At 41.3% G+C, this 22,134-nt stretch overlaps 1 protein-coding gene across 2 annotated transcripts in view; it reads right to left on the bottom strand.

Moving 5' to 3' along the window:
• LOC122550651 (interleukin-1 receptor type 2-like) overlaps positions 1-21,390 on the bottom strand; it is a 33,754-nt gene extending 12,364 nt beyond the window's left edge. For both annotated transcript variants that reach the window (XM_087988116.1, XM_043691729.2), the window contains exons 1-2: positions 21,259-21,390; positions 13,480-13,533 (exon numbers count right to left, since the gene is read on the bottom strand). In XM_087988116.1, the coding sequence (XP_087844242.1) occupies positions 13,480-13,533; positions 21,259-21,352 (148 nt within the window). In that variant the 5' untranslated portion in view covers positions 21,353-21,390. The remainder of the gene's footprint in view (positions 1-13,479; positions 13,534-21,258) is intronic.
• Between the last annotated feature and the right edge of the window lie 744 nt (positions 21,391-22,134).

Here is a 22,134-nt window from a genome sequence, read left to right as displayed (position 1 = left end):
CTCAAGTTCAGACACACCAAATTTATTTAATTATTTATTTTTAGCCCAAGATTTATACATCTTCTCTAAATAAACTTCCCATTTTTGATTATCGATCCATTAGGTGGGTGATACAGGAACACAGTAATGCTCAACTGTGTTGGTTTCACCATATGCAGAGTTAAATTGTTGACTTCAAAAATTACAACATTCGTAGATGTTATAGCATAGGCTGATATTGCTCCGATTTAGTTCTGGTGGTGAAACAGGAATATATATCAAAATTCAAGTTGCCTCAGAAAAAAATCTCAAACTACTAATAAGTGCTATCAAATATGAAACTGCAAGAAATACATCTTGAAATGGATGTTTTAGTCCGTTGCGGATTGATTCTACTCTCATGTATAAATAATACTTCGTCAAATATAATCGCTCTGACATATTGTTCTAACTGTTAACAAATCTGGTTGCACTAGTCTGATCTGTTCTGAAGTTCTGGAGAAGAGTCAGACCAGGCAAAATGTTAACTCTGTTTCTCTCTCCACAGGTACTGCCAGACCTGTTCAGTTTCTCTAGCATTATCTATGTTGATAGTGTGGTGATGAAAAAGCAGGTCAGGCAGCATTCGAGGAGCAGGAGGATCTACATTTCGGGTATAAACCCTTCTGCCTGACCTGCTGTGCTTTTCAGACATCACACTCTCGACTCTGATCTCCAGCATCTGCAGTCCTCACTGTCTCCTAACATTATCTATGTTTGTTTCAGGTTTCCAGTATCTGCAGTATTTTACTTTATTGGATAAAATTTTAAGTTGGAGTAGCACATGGGTTCGTGCACAGTAGAGGTTTCTAACCACCAAAAAAAATTTCAGAAGCTTAACTCTAACCCATTGATATCCATATTCAATCAGAATGTTTGCTCCCTTGGGACAGATGGGTTCCTGTATGAAGGCATGCTAATTTCTCAATTCAAGCAATATTTCAATGCATTTGTAAATTAGCATGCATGAATGAATTTCCTGACACTACCAGTGAAGGAAGTGAGATTACAGTAATGAGATGCTGAATCAAATTTTGAGAAATGCTGTATTGTCTTAATATTAAAGGGTTTGTTCACAGTCCTTTTGCCAATTATAAGAGATCATAAAATTTAAAAAAGACAGACTAGCATTTTGCTATGATACAGGTAATGGGAATTGTGGTCAAGTCAGATCCCTGAAGGAAACCTGGCTTAATGGATTCTTTTTGCAATTGGTTAATGAGATAGTCAACATAGTCAAATGAGGTTGTGCAGATTTTTTAAAAGCAGAACGTAAATTCATTATACCAAAGGCAAAAAGCTAGATGTACAGTCAGAAAGATTTTAACATATGCATCAAGACAGCATTTAAAACATTTCCCCAAGCCATATGTTAGAGCACCTCAGTTCTACAGAAATGTCACTCCAATCTCAGCTATTTTAAGTCATTAACTAACTGATACTTTCCAGTGTCTTTCCCATCGACTGTAGAGAGAATGCTGGCATGAACCTCAAACAATTCTGATGGTCTAAGCTTTCACGTTCTAACAACATGAAGATTTCGATCCACACTTTCCCAACTTGGAAGCTCCATACTAACATTTTTCAGCAAGAGTCACCGATTCTCGGAACTCTGGATTTCTTTTTGCAGGGAGAAATCTTCTGCAGGGGTAAAACCTTGAACCTTCCGTTCTGAAACTAAAATTAAACTAACTGTCTTAACGTTTATTCTGTCATAAATCCAGTATGATAAACATTTTATCTATCAACACCATAGGGATTCTCTCAAGCGTTCTACTATAGTTAAATGTTTTATGGAACTGACTTACTTAGGCCACTGTTCCAAATCAATTTTGATCTTCCAAAACAAAACTTCACAAAACTGACCACATCTATATGCTCCATTATTTTAAAATCTGAACTGCAAAAATATATTAAAACATCTTTCATCACAATTTCCCGAACACTTCTTAAAACTACTGAACATCTCAAAGCACTTCACATTCAAATAGTATTGAGCAGATACTCAAATAGTGAGCAGGTAATGGCCAAATCTTCAAAGGAACAGCACCAACATCAGGTTGTGTCTATATTCAAACTTGCCCATCTTGGCATTGCTTCACATTTCTTCTGGGTCATGAGAGCCAGCTTTCAGAGAAATGCCAAGTGCAGCATTGCTCACAGAACTCTGTCACAGCATTGCAGAATCAGGATTAGACAGGACACATCTTTTTATTGTCACTGCCTGTTATCTGGTATTTTTAAAGGTCCGTGCTAATGAATGGATGAAAGGGTGGCCTGAAGAGTGGGCGAAAGGACAACTGAAGAAATGGATAGATAGGATGGCAGGTGGGTAGATGGGTGAGGTGGTAGGTGCAGTAGTGGGTAGATAGGCCAGAGTATAGTTAACTCTTATCAGGAAGGGGTATCCCCTCCAGAAGGTGGTTAACTTAGATTGGTTTGGGAGGGATCGGGTTGATCCAGCAAGCCAATCACTTGTCTTTCTTGGAAGCACGGTAGTAATTGGGTTTGGGGGAGGAAGGCGGATGAAAGCGTTCAGGGAGTCAGGAGTTGGTTCTGTTATTGCCTATGAGATAGAAGATTTCTAACTAATGTTTCCTCGATAACTACCAAGGTAGGTACATTGGAACTGTCTGAGCTCTTGCTCTTGCTCAGAATCAGAGACTTTGGTAGGGAGCGCCAGGGAGCAAGATAACTGACCATCATGAGATCAAATTTCCTGGGAAATTCCCACAGAAACATAGGAAGTAGGAGCAGGACTAGGCCATAGGGACTTTCACAGCTGCTCGGCCATTCAATATGATTGTGAGTGATCCTCTATCTCAAGCTATATTCCCACTATCCCATTGTACCTGATGTCTTATAAATTTAAAAAGTTCTCTTTCTTGAAGTGACTTGGCCTCTGCAGCCTTCTGTGTTAATTAATTCCACAGGTCGACCACTCGCTGAGTGAAGAAAAGTTTCCTCAGCTCAGTCCTAAATGGCTTACTCCATATCATGTGACTGTGGTTCTAGACGCTCCAGCCGAAGGAAACATCCAGCCTATATCAAGTCTGTCTGGTCCTTTTAGAATTTTACACATTTCAATCAGATCCCCTCTCATCTAATCTAATGAGTGCCCAGTCGAACCAATCTCTCCTCAATAAACATGGCTGACATCTCAATGTATACCTTGCAAACGTCTGCTGGACTCCATTTATGGCACGTGTATCATCTCTTAGGTAAAGGAAGCAAATCTGCACACAATATTCCAGAATAGTCTCACCAACGCCCTGTAAAACTGGAGGAGGGCATCCCTACTTCCGAACTTAATCCTATTGCAGATCTCTGTACAATCACATTTCCCAATATATCAAATAAAACTCTGCCTTTCTACTTTTCACACCAAAAAGTGAAGAACTTCACATGTATCCACATTGTACAGCATTTGCCATGTGGTTTCCTCATACAGTTTATTAACAATTCTACCCAATGTTCTTTCCCATTTGTCTGTTCTTCTTAAGTATCGAATACACCGGATATTCAATTCCCATGTTTGGTCATTCTCTGTGCATGGCTCTGTATTCACATCTATATCTTAAGCCGTGCATTTCTCTTTGTGCTGTTAATACACCTACCTTAATGCCTTTACACTTGTCTTTTTAACCTTGTTAGTCATCATAACTTTATCTTGGACAATAGCCCAATTTATTATTATTGTATTTTCTGCCTTCTATGTAGAACATAGAACATTACAGCGCAGTACAGGCCTTTCGGCCCTCGATGTTGCACCAACCTGTGGAACCAATTTGAAGCCCATCTATCCTATGCTGTTCCATTCTCATCCATATGTCTATTCAATGACCATTAAAATCCTCTTAAAGTTGGCGAGTCTACTACTGCTGCAGGCAGGGCATTCCACGCCCCTACTATTCTGGGTAAAGAAACTACCTCTGACATCTGACCTATATCTATCACCCCTCAATTTAAAGCTATGTCTCCTTGTGCTAGCCATCACCATCTGAGGAAAAATGCTCTTACTGTCCAATGTATCTAACCCTCTGATTATCTCATATGTCTCAATTATGCCACCTCTTAACCTCCTTCTCTCTAACGAAAACAGCCTTAGGTCTCTCAGCCTTTCCTTGTAAGACCTTCCCTCCATACCAAGCAACATCCTTGTAAATCTCCTCTGAACCTTTTCCAAAGCTTCCACATCCTTCCTATTATCCTATAGGGCAACATGGTGGCTCAGTGGTTAGCACTGCTACTTCACAGCGCCAGGGACCCAGGTTCGATTCCCGCCTCGGTCAACTGTCTGTGTGGAGTTTGCACATTCTACCCGTGTCTGCGTGGGTTTCCTCTGGGTGGTCCGGTTTCCTCCCACAATCCAGCGATGTGCAGATCAGGTGAATTGGCCATGCTAAATCGCCCATAGTGTTAGGTGCATTAGTCAGGGGTAAAAATGGGAAATGGGTCTGGGTGGGTTACTCTTCGGAGGGTCAGTGTGGACTTGTTGGGCCAAAAGGCCTGTTTCCATACTGTAAGTAATCTAATCTAATGCAGTGACCAGACTTGTACGCAATACTCCAAATGTGGCCACACCAGAGCTTTGTACAGGTGCAGCATGTTTGCTTCTTACTTTTCTATCCTTGCTTTCCCCTTTTGACTCCTTTCTCAGGTTTCTATCCCCCACCATTCAAGTTAAAATCCTCCCCCATAGATGTTTAGACTTTTACAGTATAGAAGGCAGCCATTTGGTCCATCGTGTCTGCTGCGGTCAATGCAGACCTGACTACCCTCCTACCATTTTTCAGCTTTTGGCCCACAGCAAATGGGCCAAAATGAATCATTGGGATCTCTTCCAGGGCAGGTAGGACCTGTACAAGAAGGATGGGTGCATCAAAACTGGAGGGGCACCAATATGTCAATCCACTCAGGAGGATTTAAACTCGTGTGGCAGGGAAGAGGGAACAAGAACAGTACGTCAGCAGGTGGAGAAGGCACTCAAGTAAGTCTAATACGAAGGACAGACAGGGCCAGGTTAATGAACATGGTGGGACTAGTGGTCTGAAGTGCATTTATTTTAATGCAAGGAGTAGAATAAATAAGGCAGATGAGCCTAAAGCCTGGATTAGTACATGGGACTATGATGTGATAGCCATCGCAGAGATTTAGTTGAAAGAAGGGCAGGACTGGCAGATCAACATTCCAGGGTTTAGATGTTTCAGACAAGATAGTGAGGGATGTAAAAAGGGTGGAGGTGTTGCCTTTCTGATGGAGGAGAATGTTACGGCTGTACTAAGAGGGGATATCTTGGAGGGGTCATTCAGCGAGGTCATATGGGTTTAACTCAGGGATAAGAAGGATGTAAGCAGTATGATGGGACAATACTGTAGGCTTCCCAAAAGCCAGCAGGAGATACAGGAACTGATATGTAAGCAGATCATGGAAAAATATAAAAACAACAGGGTTATTATGGTGGGTGATGTTAACTTCCCCAATACTGACTGGCAGTCCATTAGTGCCAGGGGCATACATGCAGCAGAATTTGAGAGGACCATCTAGGAGGATTTCTTGAAACAATATACAGAGTATCCAACTACGTTAAGGGCCATATCAGACCGTGTATTGGGGAATTAGCCTGGTCAGCTGACCCAAGTTTTAGTTGGGGAGCATTTTCGGAACAGTGATCGTAATTCCATAAGTTTTAATATCATCACGAATAAGGAGCTCTAATGAAATTACTAAACTTGGGAAAGGCTACTAACAACAGTATTAGGCAGGAACTGGAGAAATTAGATGGAGAATGGCTGTTTTAGGATAAATCCATATCTGACATGCAAGAGTCTTTTAAAGGCCAGTTGATCAGAGCTCAGGACCAGCATGTTCCTGTGAGAATAAAAGATAAGGATGGCAACATCAAACATGGCCCTTGAGAAGTACAAAGGAAACAAGAAAGAACTTAAACAAGAAATTGTGAAGGCTAGAAGTGGCCACGATCGTTCCTTGGATAATAGGATCAAGAAGAATCCCGAAACATTTTATATAGATGAGGAGAATGAGGGCAGCTCGGGAAAAGCTAAGTCCACTCCAGGACAAAGAAGGGGAAGTGGATGAGGTCCTTAATGAGTACTTTGGTGTACACCAGGGAGAAGGACACAGATGATGGTAAGATTAGGGAGAGTTATGTTGATATTTTGTGGCGTGTCACTATTAAGAGGTGGTGTTGGGTGTTGGAAGTATATAATTTGGAGAGGCATGGAAAGGGTAGATAGTCAGAGTGGAAATATCAAATATTAGGGGGCATAGGTTAACGGTGAGAGGGGGAAAACTTAAAGGAATATACTCAATAAAGAGGTTGGTACATGCTGGAATGTGCTGCCGGGGAGGTGGTAGAAGCAGATATGCTAGCAAAGTTTAAAAAGCATTTCTGATGGATAACATCAGCCAAGTTTGAAGTAGGTATCCATGTCTTCTAACAGCCACCTGTTAAGTGCATTTGGGGGTCTGAGGACATCAGACATAAGAAAAAAAATAGCAAGGCAGCTCCCTGGGAATGCTGCACATGCCTGTACAAATATTTAATTGTGGTTACACATCAGCTGCATTTTGAAGAAGTGGAACTGGTCAATTGAGAAATGCTCAAATTCTCCAACTGCACACGCTGCTGCCAGGGAGGTCGTTCTTCATTTTAGGTTCATTTAGGTTTACCAGTGTACTGACATCAGAAGCCCATCAAATGACCTTGTTCCTACCACTATGCATCCTCAACAAAATTCCTCACAATGTCACGGACACAAAGCAAACCTGCAAACAACCAGCCACATCGTCACTGGTCCCCATCAATTTCTCAAATATTCCCATTCATCAACATGTAAGCTAGAGGTGACTTGCCACTCAGCAGGCAAGAATAGGCAAGATGAGGAAGTAAGACTAAAATAAAATCATGTGCTTTCACTAAACAGAAACATATAATGTGGCATTTTGTCATTTAACTAGATGCATACCACTGTACAATTTAAAAAACTCTGTTTTTATTTTTCCCTTTTTCCTTCCATCTTGATTTGTTGCAATCCCTGTGACTGGAGTAGCAATGAAGACAGAATCCTCAGATTGCTGCTCTGACTATCAAATTGCTCTTGGCCAAACCCATTTGGGTTTTACAGTCAGTGAAAACTCCAAGGATAGCATCATCTGCACCTGCACAAGAACAGATCTGGCTAATGGAAGATAAAGTCTGATGACAGTGTGGTGGGCACAAGAAAGAACTTGAAGATGCTTTGAATGCAGTTCCCAGTCTGATGTTCCTTTTCTCCATCACCCCTCTCATGGGTCAGCCTCACTCACTGCCATGTTGAATATACCTTGATGCAGCTTGGTACAGCCCTGTGAGGACAAAGCAAAGGCTCCTGTCAACTTACTTAGGGTGGCAGTTGTGCTAGTCTGCCCAGCCAAAGTGTAATTGCAGCATGCATGGTATCATTCGACTGCAGATGATATTCCATGCAGTTGGTCATTCCATCTACACAACAGCATCACAATAATCTGTGACTTCAAATACTTGAGGCAGCCTTCTGCAAACTGCATGCAAACTCTTCCAATGTGATTGTAGGTCTGTCAGTATGTTGTCTGCCCATCAGTGATTCTTTTTACATTAGTTTCACCTGTGATATTGCATTGATGTCGGGTTCATCAGAATGTGCTATGCAGGCAAACAAAAACAAGGAAACCTCAATGGAAATGTTGGGGACATCACAGGGTACCTGCTTCATTGCAGTATCACCCTACATCTACTGAAGGCACCTCAGAGGCCTGGTTCAGCTTTATTGGAGACAGATGTTTTTATTGACCACCCACTCTGCCACTTACAAAATGCACCAATTATTTCCCTCCTGTCCAAGTTGTTAATCTGCATTTGAAACTAAAAGTGCAGGAGAAACTCAGGTCTGTGGAGAGAGAAACTGAGTTAACATCTCGAGTCCGTTATGATTCTTCTACAAGACAGCCATTAATCTGCATGTAAGACTGCCTTAATTTACAAGTCCACAAGATTTGTACAGAAGACAATTACACCTGAAAGGGTTAACTGACGTCATGTGTTAGGCTACATCTATTAGGATATGAAGGACTGTCCCTCGGAGGAGCTAACCAGAGTTGTTAAAGATCTGGTGCTTCAGCAGCTGTAATATAAACTTACTCTTATGTTGAACCCAATATCACAAGAGACAATCATGTACTTAGATACAATGTAACTAGCTATTAAGTAAAGAAGGAGAGTCTTATTAAATTTTATTTACTGGTCATCATGGTTGAGTGTATCATCTGCCAAAGATGGGCATCCTTCTCCACCTAACAACAATCTTTACAAAACTTGAGGATTCACAGTTAACACAATTAAGATGATTGAACAATTTAAAACACTGAACAGTAAAATCAACTGTAACCTGCATAAAATCGCAAATTCCTGTAACAGCTTCTAAATAAATCATTTAAGAGAGAGAAATAACAGCAGTTCAAAATAATGACAACAGAGAAAGAGATATTTAACTCCCTGCAAATGTAAATTCACAAATCCTTCAGACTGAGATTTGTACTGGACTATATGGTCAGAATGGATATGTTAAGGAAACCATATTTAAGTGACTGGAAGTTTTTGGAGTGGTAATAGAGAAGGTTGATGAGAAAGCTGGCAATGTGGTCTACATGGTCTTCCAAAAAGGAGCCTGACACTGTGCCACATAACAGATCTGTTTGGAAAATTATATACCATGAAATAAAAGGGCAAATAGGCTGAGAGACAGGGAACAGACAGCAATGGTTAATCAATACTTTTCAGGCCGGGGGTGAATATAAACATAACATGTGAATATTTGAGATCCTGGTGCTCAAGAGACAATTTCAAAGTTTGCAGACAACAAAATTTGGGAGATCTGAAAATGTAAGTAGTACAGTACAGAACTTCAAAAGGACATTAACACATTGGAGTGGGCAGACTCATGGCAGACAAAACTTAATGCAAAGTAGTATGAGATGATATACTTTGGTACAAAGAGAATAGAGAAACAATCTAAAGGGTGTGGAGGAACAGATAGATCTAGGAGTGTATGTACATACATACATTATTACAAAGGTGACAGGACAGAGAGAAAGAACTGCTCATAAAACAGTTTTCTAGGCTTCAATTGTAGGGCCATAGAATAGAAGTTATTATGAACTCAAATAATACATTGAGGAAGTGATAAGGTAAGGGAACTGTGGTTTACTATAGAAATTGCATCTCTTGTTAAGTGGAAGAAGGAGGCTTATGTGTTGATGAGACAAGATAGATCAGATGAGACGATGGAGAGTTACAGATCAGCAAAGATAGGACTCAAGCAATCTTTAGCAAATAGAATAAAGGAGAACCCTAAAGCTTTCTATTGGTATGTGAGGAATAAAAGGATGACTAGGGTAGGAACAGGGCCAGTCAAAGACAGAAGTGGGAAGTCGAGTGTGGACCCTGTGGAGATCGGAGAGGTGCTAAACAGACATTTCTCATCGGTTTTCACTCAGGAAAAGGGTGAATATTGTGGAGGAGAAGAATGAGATACGAGATATTAGACTAGAAAGGATCGAGGTTAGTTACAAAGAGGTGTTATCAATTCTAAAAAGAGTGAAAGTAGACATGTCCCCAGGGCCAGATGGGATTTATCTGAGGATTCTCTGGGAACTAGGGAGATAGCAGAACATTTGGCTTTGATATTTGAGTCATCATTGTCTACAGGTTTAGTACCAGAGGACTGGAGGATTGCAAATGTGTCCTTGTTCAAGAAGGACAGTAGAGATGACCCAGGTAATTATAGACCAGTGAGCCTTACTTCTGTTGTAGGAAAGGTTTTGGAAAGGATTATAAGAGATAAGATTTAAAATCATCTAGCAAGCAACAATTTGATTTCAGATAGTCAAATAGTTTTGTCAAGGGCAGGTCGTGTCTCACAAACCTCTGAGTTTTTTGAGAAGGGGACCAAGCATGTAGATGAGGGTAGGGCAGTTGACGTGGTATACATAGACTTCAATAAAGCCTTTGATAAGGTTCCACATGGTAGGCTGTTGGAGAAAATGCAGAGGCGAGGGTAATTGAGGGCAATTTAGCAGTTTGGATTAGAAACTAGTTTTCTGAAAGAAGGCAGTGAGTGGTGGTTGATGGAAAATATTCAGCCTGGAGTCCAGTTACTAGTGGTGTGCCACAAGGATCTGTTTTGGGACCACTGCTGTTTGTTATTTTTATAAATGACTTAGACACAGGCATAGATGGATGGATTCGTAAATTTGCAGATGACGCTAAAGTCAGTGGAGTAGTGGACAGTTTGAAAGAATGTTACAGGTTGCAGGGGGACTTGGATAAACTGCAGAATTGGGCTGAGAGGTGGCAAATGGAGTTCAATGCAGATAAATATGAGGTGATGCACTTTGGAAAGAATAACAGGAAGGCAGAGTACTGGGTCAATGGAAAGATTGTTGGTAGTGTGGATGTGCAGAGGGATCTTGGAGTCCTTGTACACATCCCTGAAAGTTGCCACCCAGGTTGATAGTGCTATTAAGAAGGCATACGGCATGTTAGGTTTCATTGGTAGAGGGATTGAGTTCCAGAGCAACATGGCCCTACAATTGAAGCGGCTACACTTGGAATATCATGGACAGTTCTGGTCACCATATTTTGGGAAGGATGTGGAAGCATTGGAAAAGGTGCAGAGATTTACTGGATGTTACCTGGTCTGGAGGGAAAATCATCTGAGGAAAGGCTGAGAGACTTGGGTCTGTTCTCATTGGAAAGAAGGCGACTAAGAGGGGTTTTGAATAGAGACATACAAGATGATCAGAGGATTAGATAAGGTAGACAGTGAAAGTCTTTTCCTAGGATGATGACGTCAGCTTGTATGAGGGGACATAACTACAAATTGATCGGTGATAGATGTAAGACAGATATCAGAGGCAGGTTCTTTACTCAGAGAGTGGTAAGGGCGTGGAATGCCCTACCTGTCAATGTAGTTAACTCAGCCACACTAGGGAGACTTAAACAATCCTTGGATAAGTACATGGATGATGATGGGATAGTGTAGGGGGACGAGCTGAGAAGGGCCTATTTTGCGCTGTATTGTTCTATGTTCTATAAGTCTCAGTATAGTATTATGCATAGTTCTGGGCAGCTCATTATAGGAAGGATATGAATGGACTGGAGAGAGTGCAGAAAAGGTTTACAAGAATGATTCTAGGGATGAGATATTCAGGAAGGCATTAGATGATTAATTAACAAACAGTTTGCTGGAAAATGGGGAAAAGGCAGGAATTGGCACAAAGTTAAAATGCTTGCAGACACAATGGGTTTAATGGCTTCTTTCCACACTGTAACAATTCTGTGATTCTGCAGGTCAGATATGGAATTAAAAACAGAAACAATGTCAAGCTTTATCACACCGATGCAACTTTTGTAAAAATAAAAGTGGGACATTTCCAAAAAACGTACAAGACTCAAAAACAACCTCTGAGCCATAAAAATAATAATGCTAATTGCACAAAGAGGATAAAAATCTGATAGCAAACATCTTTGAAAGAAAATACAGTACTTAGACTTAGCTTCATTAGAACACATAATTACATGGTATGAAGCAATCTTTCTTAGGGGTAATAGAGGATTCATCTGAACCAGATTAAATAGGTTAACCATCATCCAACTGATTTCAAACTTGAAATTGGATCAGGTGCCATTATTTTATTTGAAAAAATCCTTTTGAGTAAAATGAAGTTAGAACACTGTCAGAGAATCTCATGGCGTAGGCCAGACACAGCTTACGGTAAGACATAGGACCAGAAGGAGGCAATTCAGCCAATTGAGGTAATGGCTGATCTGATAATCGAGGAGAAAGTGAGGTCTGCAGATGCTGGAGATCAGAGCTGAAAATGTGTTGCTGGAACAGCGCAGCAGGTCAGGCAGCATCCAGGGAACAGGAGAATCGACGTTTCGGGCATCAGCAACCCCACTTTCCTGCCTTTTCCTCATAACACTGGGTTTCCTCACTGATTAAAAATCTATCTCAGTCTTGAATATACTTAATGACCCAGCCTCCAATAGTTCTCTGTGGTACAGAATTCCATAGATTCATTACCCTCACATAGGAAATTGTTCCTCAATGTCTTAAATGGGTGACCCCTTCCTCTGAGATCATGTCCTCTGGTTCTAGATTCTTCCACAAGAGGAAACAACCTTTCTGCATAAACACTGTCAAGTCAAAAGTTTTGTATGTTTCAAAAAGATTGGCCTGAATAGGGTCAACTTGTTCAACTTTCTTCAGCAATTCACAAGGTTAGCCCACCATTAACTCCTCAGGATAATGAGGAATGGGCATCAAATGCATCCCACAAATAAACTTTAAAACAAATTATTTGAGGAATCTAATGGTTTCAAGGGTTCATTATTTGGGGCAAAAGACGACAAGAGAGGCCAGAATCAATATAAAAGTCTGCTTTAGAACATAGAACAGTAGAACACAATACAAGCCTTTAGGCCCTCGATTTTGGCACTGACCTTATATCCTACTGTAAAATCAAACTAAACTATATACCCTTCATTGTACTATCTTCCGTGTGCCTATCCAAGAGTCACTTAAATGTCCCTAATGCATCTGACTCTACTATCACTGCTGGCAGTGCATTCCACGCACCCACCACTGTGTAAAGAACCAAACTCTGACATCTCTCCTAAACCGTCCTACAATCACATTAAAATTATGCCCCCTTGTGATAACCATTTCCGCCCTGGGAAAAAGTCTCTGGTCGTCCACTCTATCTATGCCTCTCATCATCTTGTACACCTCTATCAAGCCACCTCTCAACCTTCTTCACTCCAATAAGAAAATCACTAGCTTCCTCAAACTTACTTCACAAGATATGCCCTCCAGTCCAGGCAGCATCCTGGTAAATCTCCTCTGCACCGTCTCCAAAGCTTCCACATCCTTCCTATAATGAGGCAACCAGAATGGAATATAATATTCCAAGCGTGGTCTAATCAGGCTTTATAGAGCCTTGCGGCTCTTAAACTCAATCCCCCGCTAATGAAAGCCAACACACCGTATGCCTTCTTAACAACTCTATCAACTTAGGTGTCAACTTTGAGGGATCTATGGACGTAGATCCCCAAGATCCCTCTGTTCCTCCAAACTGCCAAGAAACTTGCCTTTAACCCTATAACCTGAATTCAAATTCGACCTTCCAAAATTAATCACTTCACACTTATCCAGGTTGAACTACATCTGCCACTTCTCAGCCCAGCTCTGCATTCTGTCAATGTCCCGTTGCAACCTACAATAGATCTCCACACTCCACCAACCTTCACATGATCGGCAAACTTACAAACCCACCCCTCCACTTCCTCATCCAAGTCATTTATAAAAATCACAAAGAGCAAAAGAGCTTAGTTGCTTTATTTTACTTGGCTTCACTTACCAACCAATGCTTCCACGGTATTATTGTATGGATATAAAATCTGTGGAACATGACCTGTGCAGTGAAATCAAAAGGCATAAAAATGTCAAGATTATCGTAACAGAGTTTATTAGAAATTACAAAGAAGTTAAATCTTAAAGGCGGCACAGTGGTACAGTGGTTAGCACTGCTGCCTCACAGCGCCAGAGACCCGGGTTCAATTCCCGCCTCAGGCAACTGTCTGTGTGGAGTTTGCAAATTCTCCCAGTGTCTGCGTGGGTTTCCTCCCACAGTCCAAAAATGTGCAGGTTTGGAGAATTGGCCAAGCTAAATTGCCCGTAGTGTTAGGTGAAGGGGTAACTGTAGGAGAATGGGTCTGGGTGGGTTGCTCTTCGGAGGGTCGGTGTAGACTTGTTGGGCTGAAGGGCCTGTTTCTACACTGTAAGTAATATAATCTAATCTAAAGCTGCAAAGCAACTTCCAGATGAAGAAATCCTATACTAATTTGCAAAAGTTACATTTTTAATGATTAGAAATGTATTTAAAAATAAAATCTATAGAAGAATAATCAAGACAAGACCATCCAGGGCTCTGAATGGATTCCTACCAATTTGCACAGCAACAGACTCTGTCCAACTTAATTATACAGAAATTTTAAGTAATAATTATATTCCTTAGTGATGCACATACCTGGATTTAACTGCAAACATATAAGCAAAGGAAAATTACCAAACTAATTATGCATTTGAAAAGGTATTTAAAATAAACAATACATACTATTCTAACCTCTTATTTATTGCTGGTTAGGCTACATCTGAAATAGTGATTTATCCTGTCGTTTCGGGTTCGGCTGAGAGATGGCAAGGCAGGCAAAGTGGTGCAGGAAGATGATGGGTGACATATCTGCTTTCTGACCATTGGCATAGTTGCTAGCAGCAGGAAATGTTAGAGACCAAACACTTGCCCAGAGCCCATTAGAGCCAAGTAGGCAATCAGCAACCTCTTTGAACCTTTTACGAGTGCTTGAGCCATGAGGGAAACCTAGCAGGTAAACTGACAGCCTCAGTGGTTTCCAGGGATACGCCCCCTCCACCACCAATCTCCATCCCTATTAATGCAGGAGTGCCATCTCTTCCACTGCTGATTTTGGTGTCCAGCAGGAGGAAGAGCTGCAGCAGTGACCAGGAAGCTGCCAGGAAGGTGAATCACTGCTTTCAAAACTTACCTCGTGAATAGGTGGAGGATACGCTGAGCAGGAGTCGGCACGGGACTGCTGAGTAAGTGAAGCTGGTTGTGTTACCCGAAACACTACTTAGATAGTGTCTCCCACCCATCCTCCTCCTCTAACCAAAAAAAAAAGGTTCTATGCACCGGATTGGTAAGTTAACTAGTTATTTTTTATTCTTTATTTTTCGACAGTCTCTGGGAATTTAGAATAGTGGGAATGTCGATTAGGGCAGTTGAATGTTCCTCCTGCAGAATGTGAGAGTGAAGTGTCACCGTTAACCTCATCTGCTGGAAGTGCACCCAACTCCTTGGAAACTGTTGGATCATTTGGGAGGTGGAGGGGGTTATTGAGAGGAGTTACAGGGAGGAAGTCACACCTCAGGTGCAAGAAAAAGGTGGATAGGTTAAGTCAGGAGAAGGGAAGGGAACTGGCAGACAGTGCAGGGATCCTGTTGGCCGTTCCCCTCAATAACAAGTTTACCGTTTTGGATATTTCGGGAGGTGTCTGTGTGTGGGTGTCTGTGTGTGTTATATACCGGGGTAAGCCTTGGGGGTACAGGTCTCTGGCACAGAATCTGCTCCTGTTGCTGTTGCTCAGGAGAGAAGGGGGGAGATGAGCAGAGCATTAGTCATTGGGGACTCCATAGTTAGGGGGACAGATAGGAGGTTCTGTAGGGATGAGAGAGACTCAAGGTGTCTTACCTCCCAGGTGCCAGGATTCGCGATGTCTCAGATAGTGTTTTCGGGATACTTGCAGGGGAGGGAGAGCAGCCCCAAGTCATGGTCCACATAGGTAGTAACGACATAGGTAGGAAAAGGAATGGGGATTTAAGGCAGAAAATTGGGGAGCTAGGGTGGAAACTTATTGCGAGAACAAACAGAGTTGTTATCTCTGGTTTGTTGCCCGTGCCACAACTGGAGAGGCAAGGAATAGGGAGAGAGAGGAGTTGAACACATGGCTACAAGGATGGTGCAGGAGAGAGAGTTTCGGATACCTGGATAATTGAGGCTCATTCTGGGATGGGTGGGACCTCTACAAACAGGATGGTCCACACCTGAACCAGAGGAGTACCAATATCTTGGAAGGAAATTTGCTAAAGCTCTTCAGGAAGGTTTAAACTAATTCAGCAGGGGATGGGAACCTAAATTGTAGTTCCAGTGTCCAGGAGGTTGAGAGTAGTGAGATCAGAAATGAGGTTTCAAGGTCGCAAGAGTTCACCAGCAAGCAGAAAGGTGGTTTGAAGTGTGTATACTTCAATGCCAGGAGCATCTAGAATAAGGTGGGTGAACTTGCAGTAGGGGTTGGTACCTGGGACTTCGATGTTGTGGCCATTTCAGAGATATGGGTAGAGCAGGGACAAGAATGATTCTTGCAGGTTCTGGGATTTAGATGTTTCAGTAAGAACTGAGAAGAGGGGGAGGTGTGGTATTGTTAGTCAAGGACAGTATTATGGTGGCAGAAAAGATGTTTGAGGACTCATCTACTGAGGTAGTATAGACTGAGGATAGAAACAGGAAAGGAGTGGTCACTCTGTTGGGAGTTTTCTATAGGCTTCTGAACAGTTCCAGAGCTGTCGAGAAACGGATAGCAAAGATAATTCTGGATAGGAGCGAGAGTAACATGGTAATTGTCGTAGGGGACTTTAACTTTCCAAATATTGACTGGAAATACTATAGTTCAAGTAGTTTAAATGGGTCAGGTTTTGTCCAATGTGTGCAGGAGGGTTTCCTGATAGTGTGTAGACAAGCCAACAAGGAGCGAGGCCACATTGGATTTGGTCCTGGTTAATGAACCCAGCCAGGTGTTAGATTTGCAGGTAGATGAGCACTTTAGTCTTGGTGACCATGGTTTGGTTATCTCTACTTTAGTGATGGAAAAGGATAGGTATATACCACAGGGCAAGAGTTATTGCGAGTGGAAAAGTAATGATGATGCAATTGGGCATGATTTTGGATGCATAGGATGGGGAAGGAAACTCCGGGGGATGGGCACAATTGAAATATACAGCTTATTCAAGGAACAGCTACAGCGTGTCCTTGACAAGTATGTACCTGTCAGGAAGGGAGGAAGTTGTCGAGCGAGGGAGCCATGGTTTACTAAAGAAGTTGAATCTTTTGTCAAGAGGAAGAAGAAAGCTTATGTTAGGATGAGACGTGAAGGCTCAGTTAGGGTGCTTGAGAGTTACAAGGTAGCCAGGAAAGACCTAAACAGAGAGCCAGGAAGGAACATGAGAAGTCGCTGGCAGATAGGTTCAAGGAAAACCCTAAAGCATTCTATAAGTATATCAAGAATAAAAGAATGACAAGGGTAAGATTAGTGCCAATCAAGGATAGTAGTGGGAAATTGTGCGTGGAGTCTGAGGAGATAGGGGAAGCGCTAAATGAATATTTTTCCTCTGGGAAAAGACAATGTTGTCAAGGAGAATATTGAGGTACAGGCTACTAGACTAAATGAGATTGAAGTTCACAAGGAGGTAGTGTTAACTATTCTGGAAAGTGTAAAAATAGATAAGTGCCTGGGCCAGATGGATTTTATCCTAGGATTCTCTGGGTAGTCAGGGAAGAGTTTGCAGAGCCTTTGGTTTTGATCTTTACATTGTCATTGTCTACAGAAATAGTGCCAGAAGATTGGAGGATAGCAAATGTTGTTCCCTTGTTTAAGGAGTCGGGACAACCCTGGTAATTATAGACCAGTGAGCCTTACTTCAGTTGTGAGTAAAGTGGTGGAAAAAGTTTTAAGAGGTAGCATTTATAATTATCTGGAGAGGAATAAGTTGATTAGGGACAGTCAATATGGTTTTGTGAAGGGTAGGTCATGCCTCACAAATCTTATTGAGTTCTTTGAGATGGTGACCAAACAGTTGGAGGAGGGAAAAATGGTTTGTGTGATGCATATGGATTTCAGTAAAGTGTTTGATAAGGTACCCCACAGTAGGCTATTGCACAAAAAACGGAGGCATAGGGTTGAGGGTGATTTAGCGGTTTGGAACAGAAATTGGCTGAAAGAAGACAGAGGGTGGTGAATGATGGGAAATGTTCACCCTGGAGTTCAGTTGTTAGTGTACCACAAGGATCTGTTTTGGGTCCATTGCTGTTCATCATTTTTATAAATGACCGAGATGAGGGTGTTGAAGGATGAGTTAGTAAGTTTGCTGATGACACTAAGGTCAGTGGAGTTGTGGATAGTGCCGAAGGATGTTGCAGGTTACAGAGGGACATAGATAAGCTGCAGAGCTGAGCTGAGAGGTGCAAATGGAGTTTAATGCAGAAAAGTGTGAGATGATTCACTTTGGAAGGTACAGCAGGGATAAGGAGTACTGAACTAATGGTAAGATTCTTAGTAATGTAAATGAGCAGAGAGATCTCAGTGTCTATGTATATAAATCCCTGAAAGCTGCCACCCAGGTTGATAGGGTTGTTAAGAATGCATACGGTGTGTTAGCTTTTATTGGTAGAGGGATTGAGTTTCAGAGTCACAAGGTTATGCTGCAGCTATACAAAACTCTAATGCAGCTGCACTTGGACTATTGCGTACAGTTCTGGTCACCGCATTATAGGAACGATGTGGAAGTGTTGGAAAGGGTTCAGGAGGTTTACTAGGATGTTGTCTGGTATGGAGGTAAGGTCTTACAAGGAAAGGCTGAGGGACTTGAGGCTGTTTTCATTAGAGAGAAGGAAGTTGAGAGGTGACTTAATTGAGACATAAGATAATCAGAGGGTTAGATAGGGTGGACAATGAGAGCCTTTTTCCTCGGATGGTGATGGCTAGCACAAGGGGATGTAGCTTTAAATTGAGGGGTGATAGATATAGGAGAGATGTCAGAGGTAGTTTCGTTACTCAGAGAGGAGTAGGGGCAGGGAACGCATTGCCTGCAACAGTAGTAAATTCCCCAACTTTAAGGGCATTTAAATGGTCATTGGATAAATATATGGATGATAGTGGAATAGCGTAGGATAGATAGGCTTCAGATTGGTTCCACAGGTCGGCACAACAGAGGGCTGAAGGGCCTGTACTGCACTCTAATGTTCTATCTCCTCTCAGCAACACACACAAGAAATAATGTGACTTTTCAGATTTAAGCAATGAGCTATTACCATCGTTGAGCAGAAAGCAGTATTTTGGAAATGTCCTTATTAAATTGCATCCAGAACTTTCATGCAATTATCAGGGGTTTGTCCACAATTTATTGAATGAAAAATATTAACAGAATATGGATGAAGGGATGGCGCACACTTATAAAATATCTGGATGAATGTTATTTGTCAACATAATTCTTAAGGAGAGTATTTGTAGTAGAAGAACACAGTGTTTGCTCAATGTAGAAGTATAACACATGAAGCAGTGATTGGAATTCTGAGCTTCAACTAAAAGCAACTGGGACATTATGTCAGTGGCAGGGAAGTTATTGGAGAAGTTTGCTGGTGACAAGATTTACTCACATTTGGAAAAATATGGATTTATTAGCAATAGGCAGCATGGTTTTATGTGGGGAAGGTCTTGTCTCACAAACTTGATTTGAGTTTTTTGAATAAGTGGCAAAGATGATTGATGAGGGCAGGGCAGTAGGTGTTGTCTACATGGATTTTAGCAAGGTCTTAGACAAGGTCTCTCATGACAGGCTGATAGATGAAGTCACACAGTATCCGCAGTGAGCTGCTAAGATGGATATAGAACTGGCTTAGTTACAGAAGACAGAGCGTCACAGTGGAAAGTTGTTTTTTTCTGACTGGGGATCTGTGACTAGTGTTCTGTAGGGATCAGTGCTGGGACTCTAGTTGTTTGTAATGCGTAAATGATTTGGAGAAGAATGTGGAGGAGAAGTGGTCTGATCAATATGTTTGCAGATGAAACGAAGATTGGGGGAGCTACAAATAATGAGGAGGATTGCCAGAGGATACAACAGGATATAGATAAACTGGAGACTCGGGCAGTGAAATGGCAAATGGATTTAAATCCAGACAAATGCGAGGTAATGTATTTTAGAAGATCTCATCCAGTAAAATACAGTAAATGGCAGAACCTTCAGTAGCATCACCATATAGAAGAATCTAGGCATATGGCTCCAGTTCCCTGAAAGAGGCAACACAAGTGGATAAAGTAGTCAAGACAGCATATAGCATGCTTGCTTTCATAGGTTGGGGCAGATAGCATGGAAACTAGCAAGTCATATTGCAGCTATTTTGAACTTTACTTAGGGCACATTTGGAATATTACATACAGTTCTGGTTGCCATACTACCATAAGGACATGGAGACTTTGGAGAGGGTACAGAAATGATTGACCAGGATCTTGTCTAGTTTGGAGGGTATTAGATATGAAGAGAAATTGGACAAAAGTGGCTGAATTTCACTTGAATGTCAGAGGATAAGAGGCAACCTGGTGGAGGTTCACAAAATTATGAGAGGCATAGATAGAATGGATAGTCAGAGTCTTCTTCCCAGCGAAGAAATGTCAATTAGGGCGCATGGGTTTAAGCTAAAAAGTTTAAAGGAGATGTGAGAGGCAAGTTTCTTTCTTATACAGAGGATGGTAGTGCCTGGAATGCATCATCAGAGGTGATGGAGGAGACAGATACAATCGCATCATTCAAGAGACATCTTGACAAAAAATGAATAGGTGGGAAGTTGAGGAATTTGGACCCAATAGAGGCAAAAGATTTTTAGTTTATGTTGGCGCAATCTGGATGGGCTTCTTGTTTTTTATTTTGTTCTTTATTTCAATTAATCTGGTTAACATCCAAATTGGCTGCATTTAAACATGATAGTATCAACCATTATACTGAGAAGTACATTATATTTATCTTAACATAAAATTTTGTTCTGGGCCAGAACTGCCATTTGTTTAGATTAGAGTGGTGCTGGAAAAGCACAGCAGGTCAGGCAGCATCTGAGAAGCTGGAAAATCGACATTTCGGGCTAAAGCCCTTCATCAGGGTTCCTGATGAAGGGCTTTTGCCCCAAAAGGTTGATTTTCCTGCTCCTCGGATGCTGCCTGACCTGCTGTGCTTTTCCAGCACCACTCTAATCTAAACTCTGGTTTCCAGCATCTGCAGTCCTGACTTTTGCCTAGAACTGCCATTTGTGACTGGAGGGAGTGATTAAGGTAAACTTCTACCATAAATGATGGAAGGATCTGATACTTTCCCGACCCTTTACCAACTCAGTGTCATTATCAGAGCTGCTTTTATGAAAACCCACATGCACATGGTTGCCTATATCCTAAAATATTAAGTTCAAGCAAAAATAGGTTCGAACCTTGACTGAGAAATATCTGATCTCTCCAAACTCTAGTATGCCAGCATTAAGTCCACAGTTGCATATAAACTAACATTTCCTATTTCTGATGGATGCCCTTTGAAATTATTTTAAATGTATTTGCATTGTCTATTGGCGCATTGTTTCAATTCAAATCTGTGGAATTATAGCAAAATTCTTGACACTCAGAATGGTTACAAATGCTAATATTGAAATTCATAGTGAAACCCGTGCCTTCCCTTTCAAAAAGGGTTATAATTTACTGACAGAGCTAATGGTATTTTTAAAAAAAACAAACTATATCTGCTAGTTTCTTACCTGAAGTGTTATTGTAGTGTATGGATAGACTGGAAACCTCACTGCTGCTGATGGATTCACAGATGAAGATAAACATAATCAAGGACACAGTCATTCTGCAGCTCTAACAAAATTAGATTGAATGGATCGTTTTGATTTTGCTTCAGACAGTCCTAGTGGCGAATAAAGTTAAAATAAGTACTTCCGTGAAGGATGTAGAGGAAGTAAAGCAATGATTATAAATTTTTGTTAATTCAGCACAACTGAATCAATTTTGCAATAGACAATTCACATCCGTCTCAACAGTTGCTTTTTAGCTGCTAATTACAGAGGCTGAAAATCAATATTTTGCCAATCTACATTTTTACCATTGGTCTTAGAAAAACTACTTTGTGTGACAATCTAAGAATATGCAGCAGCAAATTACTGCAGATGCTGGAATCTGAACTGAACATGAAAAATGCTAGAGATCACAGCGGGTCAGGCAGCATCCATGGAGAGAAAGCAAGCTAATGTTTTGAGTCTAGATGACTTTTCGTCAAAGCTTCATTTCAGCTCTGATGAAGCATCATCTAGACTCAAAATGTTAGCTTGCTTTCTCTCCACGGATGCTGCCTGACCCACTGTGATCTCCAGCAGCTTTTGTTTTCAAACTAAGAAAATGTTCAGATGTAATTTTACACGAATAGAGTTTGTAGGATAAATTCAAATGCACTTTTGATTACTTTCAAACAGACTATTTCCGGAAGCAAACTCTGTAATCAGATGTAATATAGAGAATATTTGGTTCAAGGCTACCCACTGGGTATCAAGATTTACAAACGTTGAAATTTCCTTCAACTCCACGTCAGTAAACTTTCTTTAGTGCATCTTAGCACATCAGCCACAATCTCTTGA

Source organism: Chiloscyllium plagiosum, unplaced genomic scaffold (genome assembly GCF_037043375.1).
Source record: "Chiloscyllium plagiosum isolate Xiang-an unplaced genomic scaffold, Cpla_swu_hap1 HiC_scaffold_6, whole genome shotgun sequence".
Taxonomy (NCBI): domain Eukaryota; kingdom Metazoa; phylum Chordata; class Chondrichthyes; order Orectolobiformes; family Hemiscylliidae; genus Chiloscyllium; species Chiloscyllium plagiosum.
Note: the sequence above shows the minus strand (reverse complement) of the source record. Positions and strands in the feature narration are given on the sequence as shown.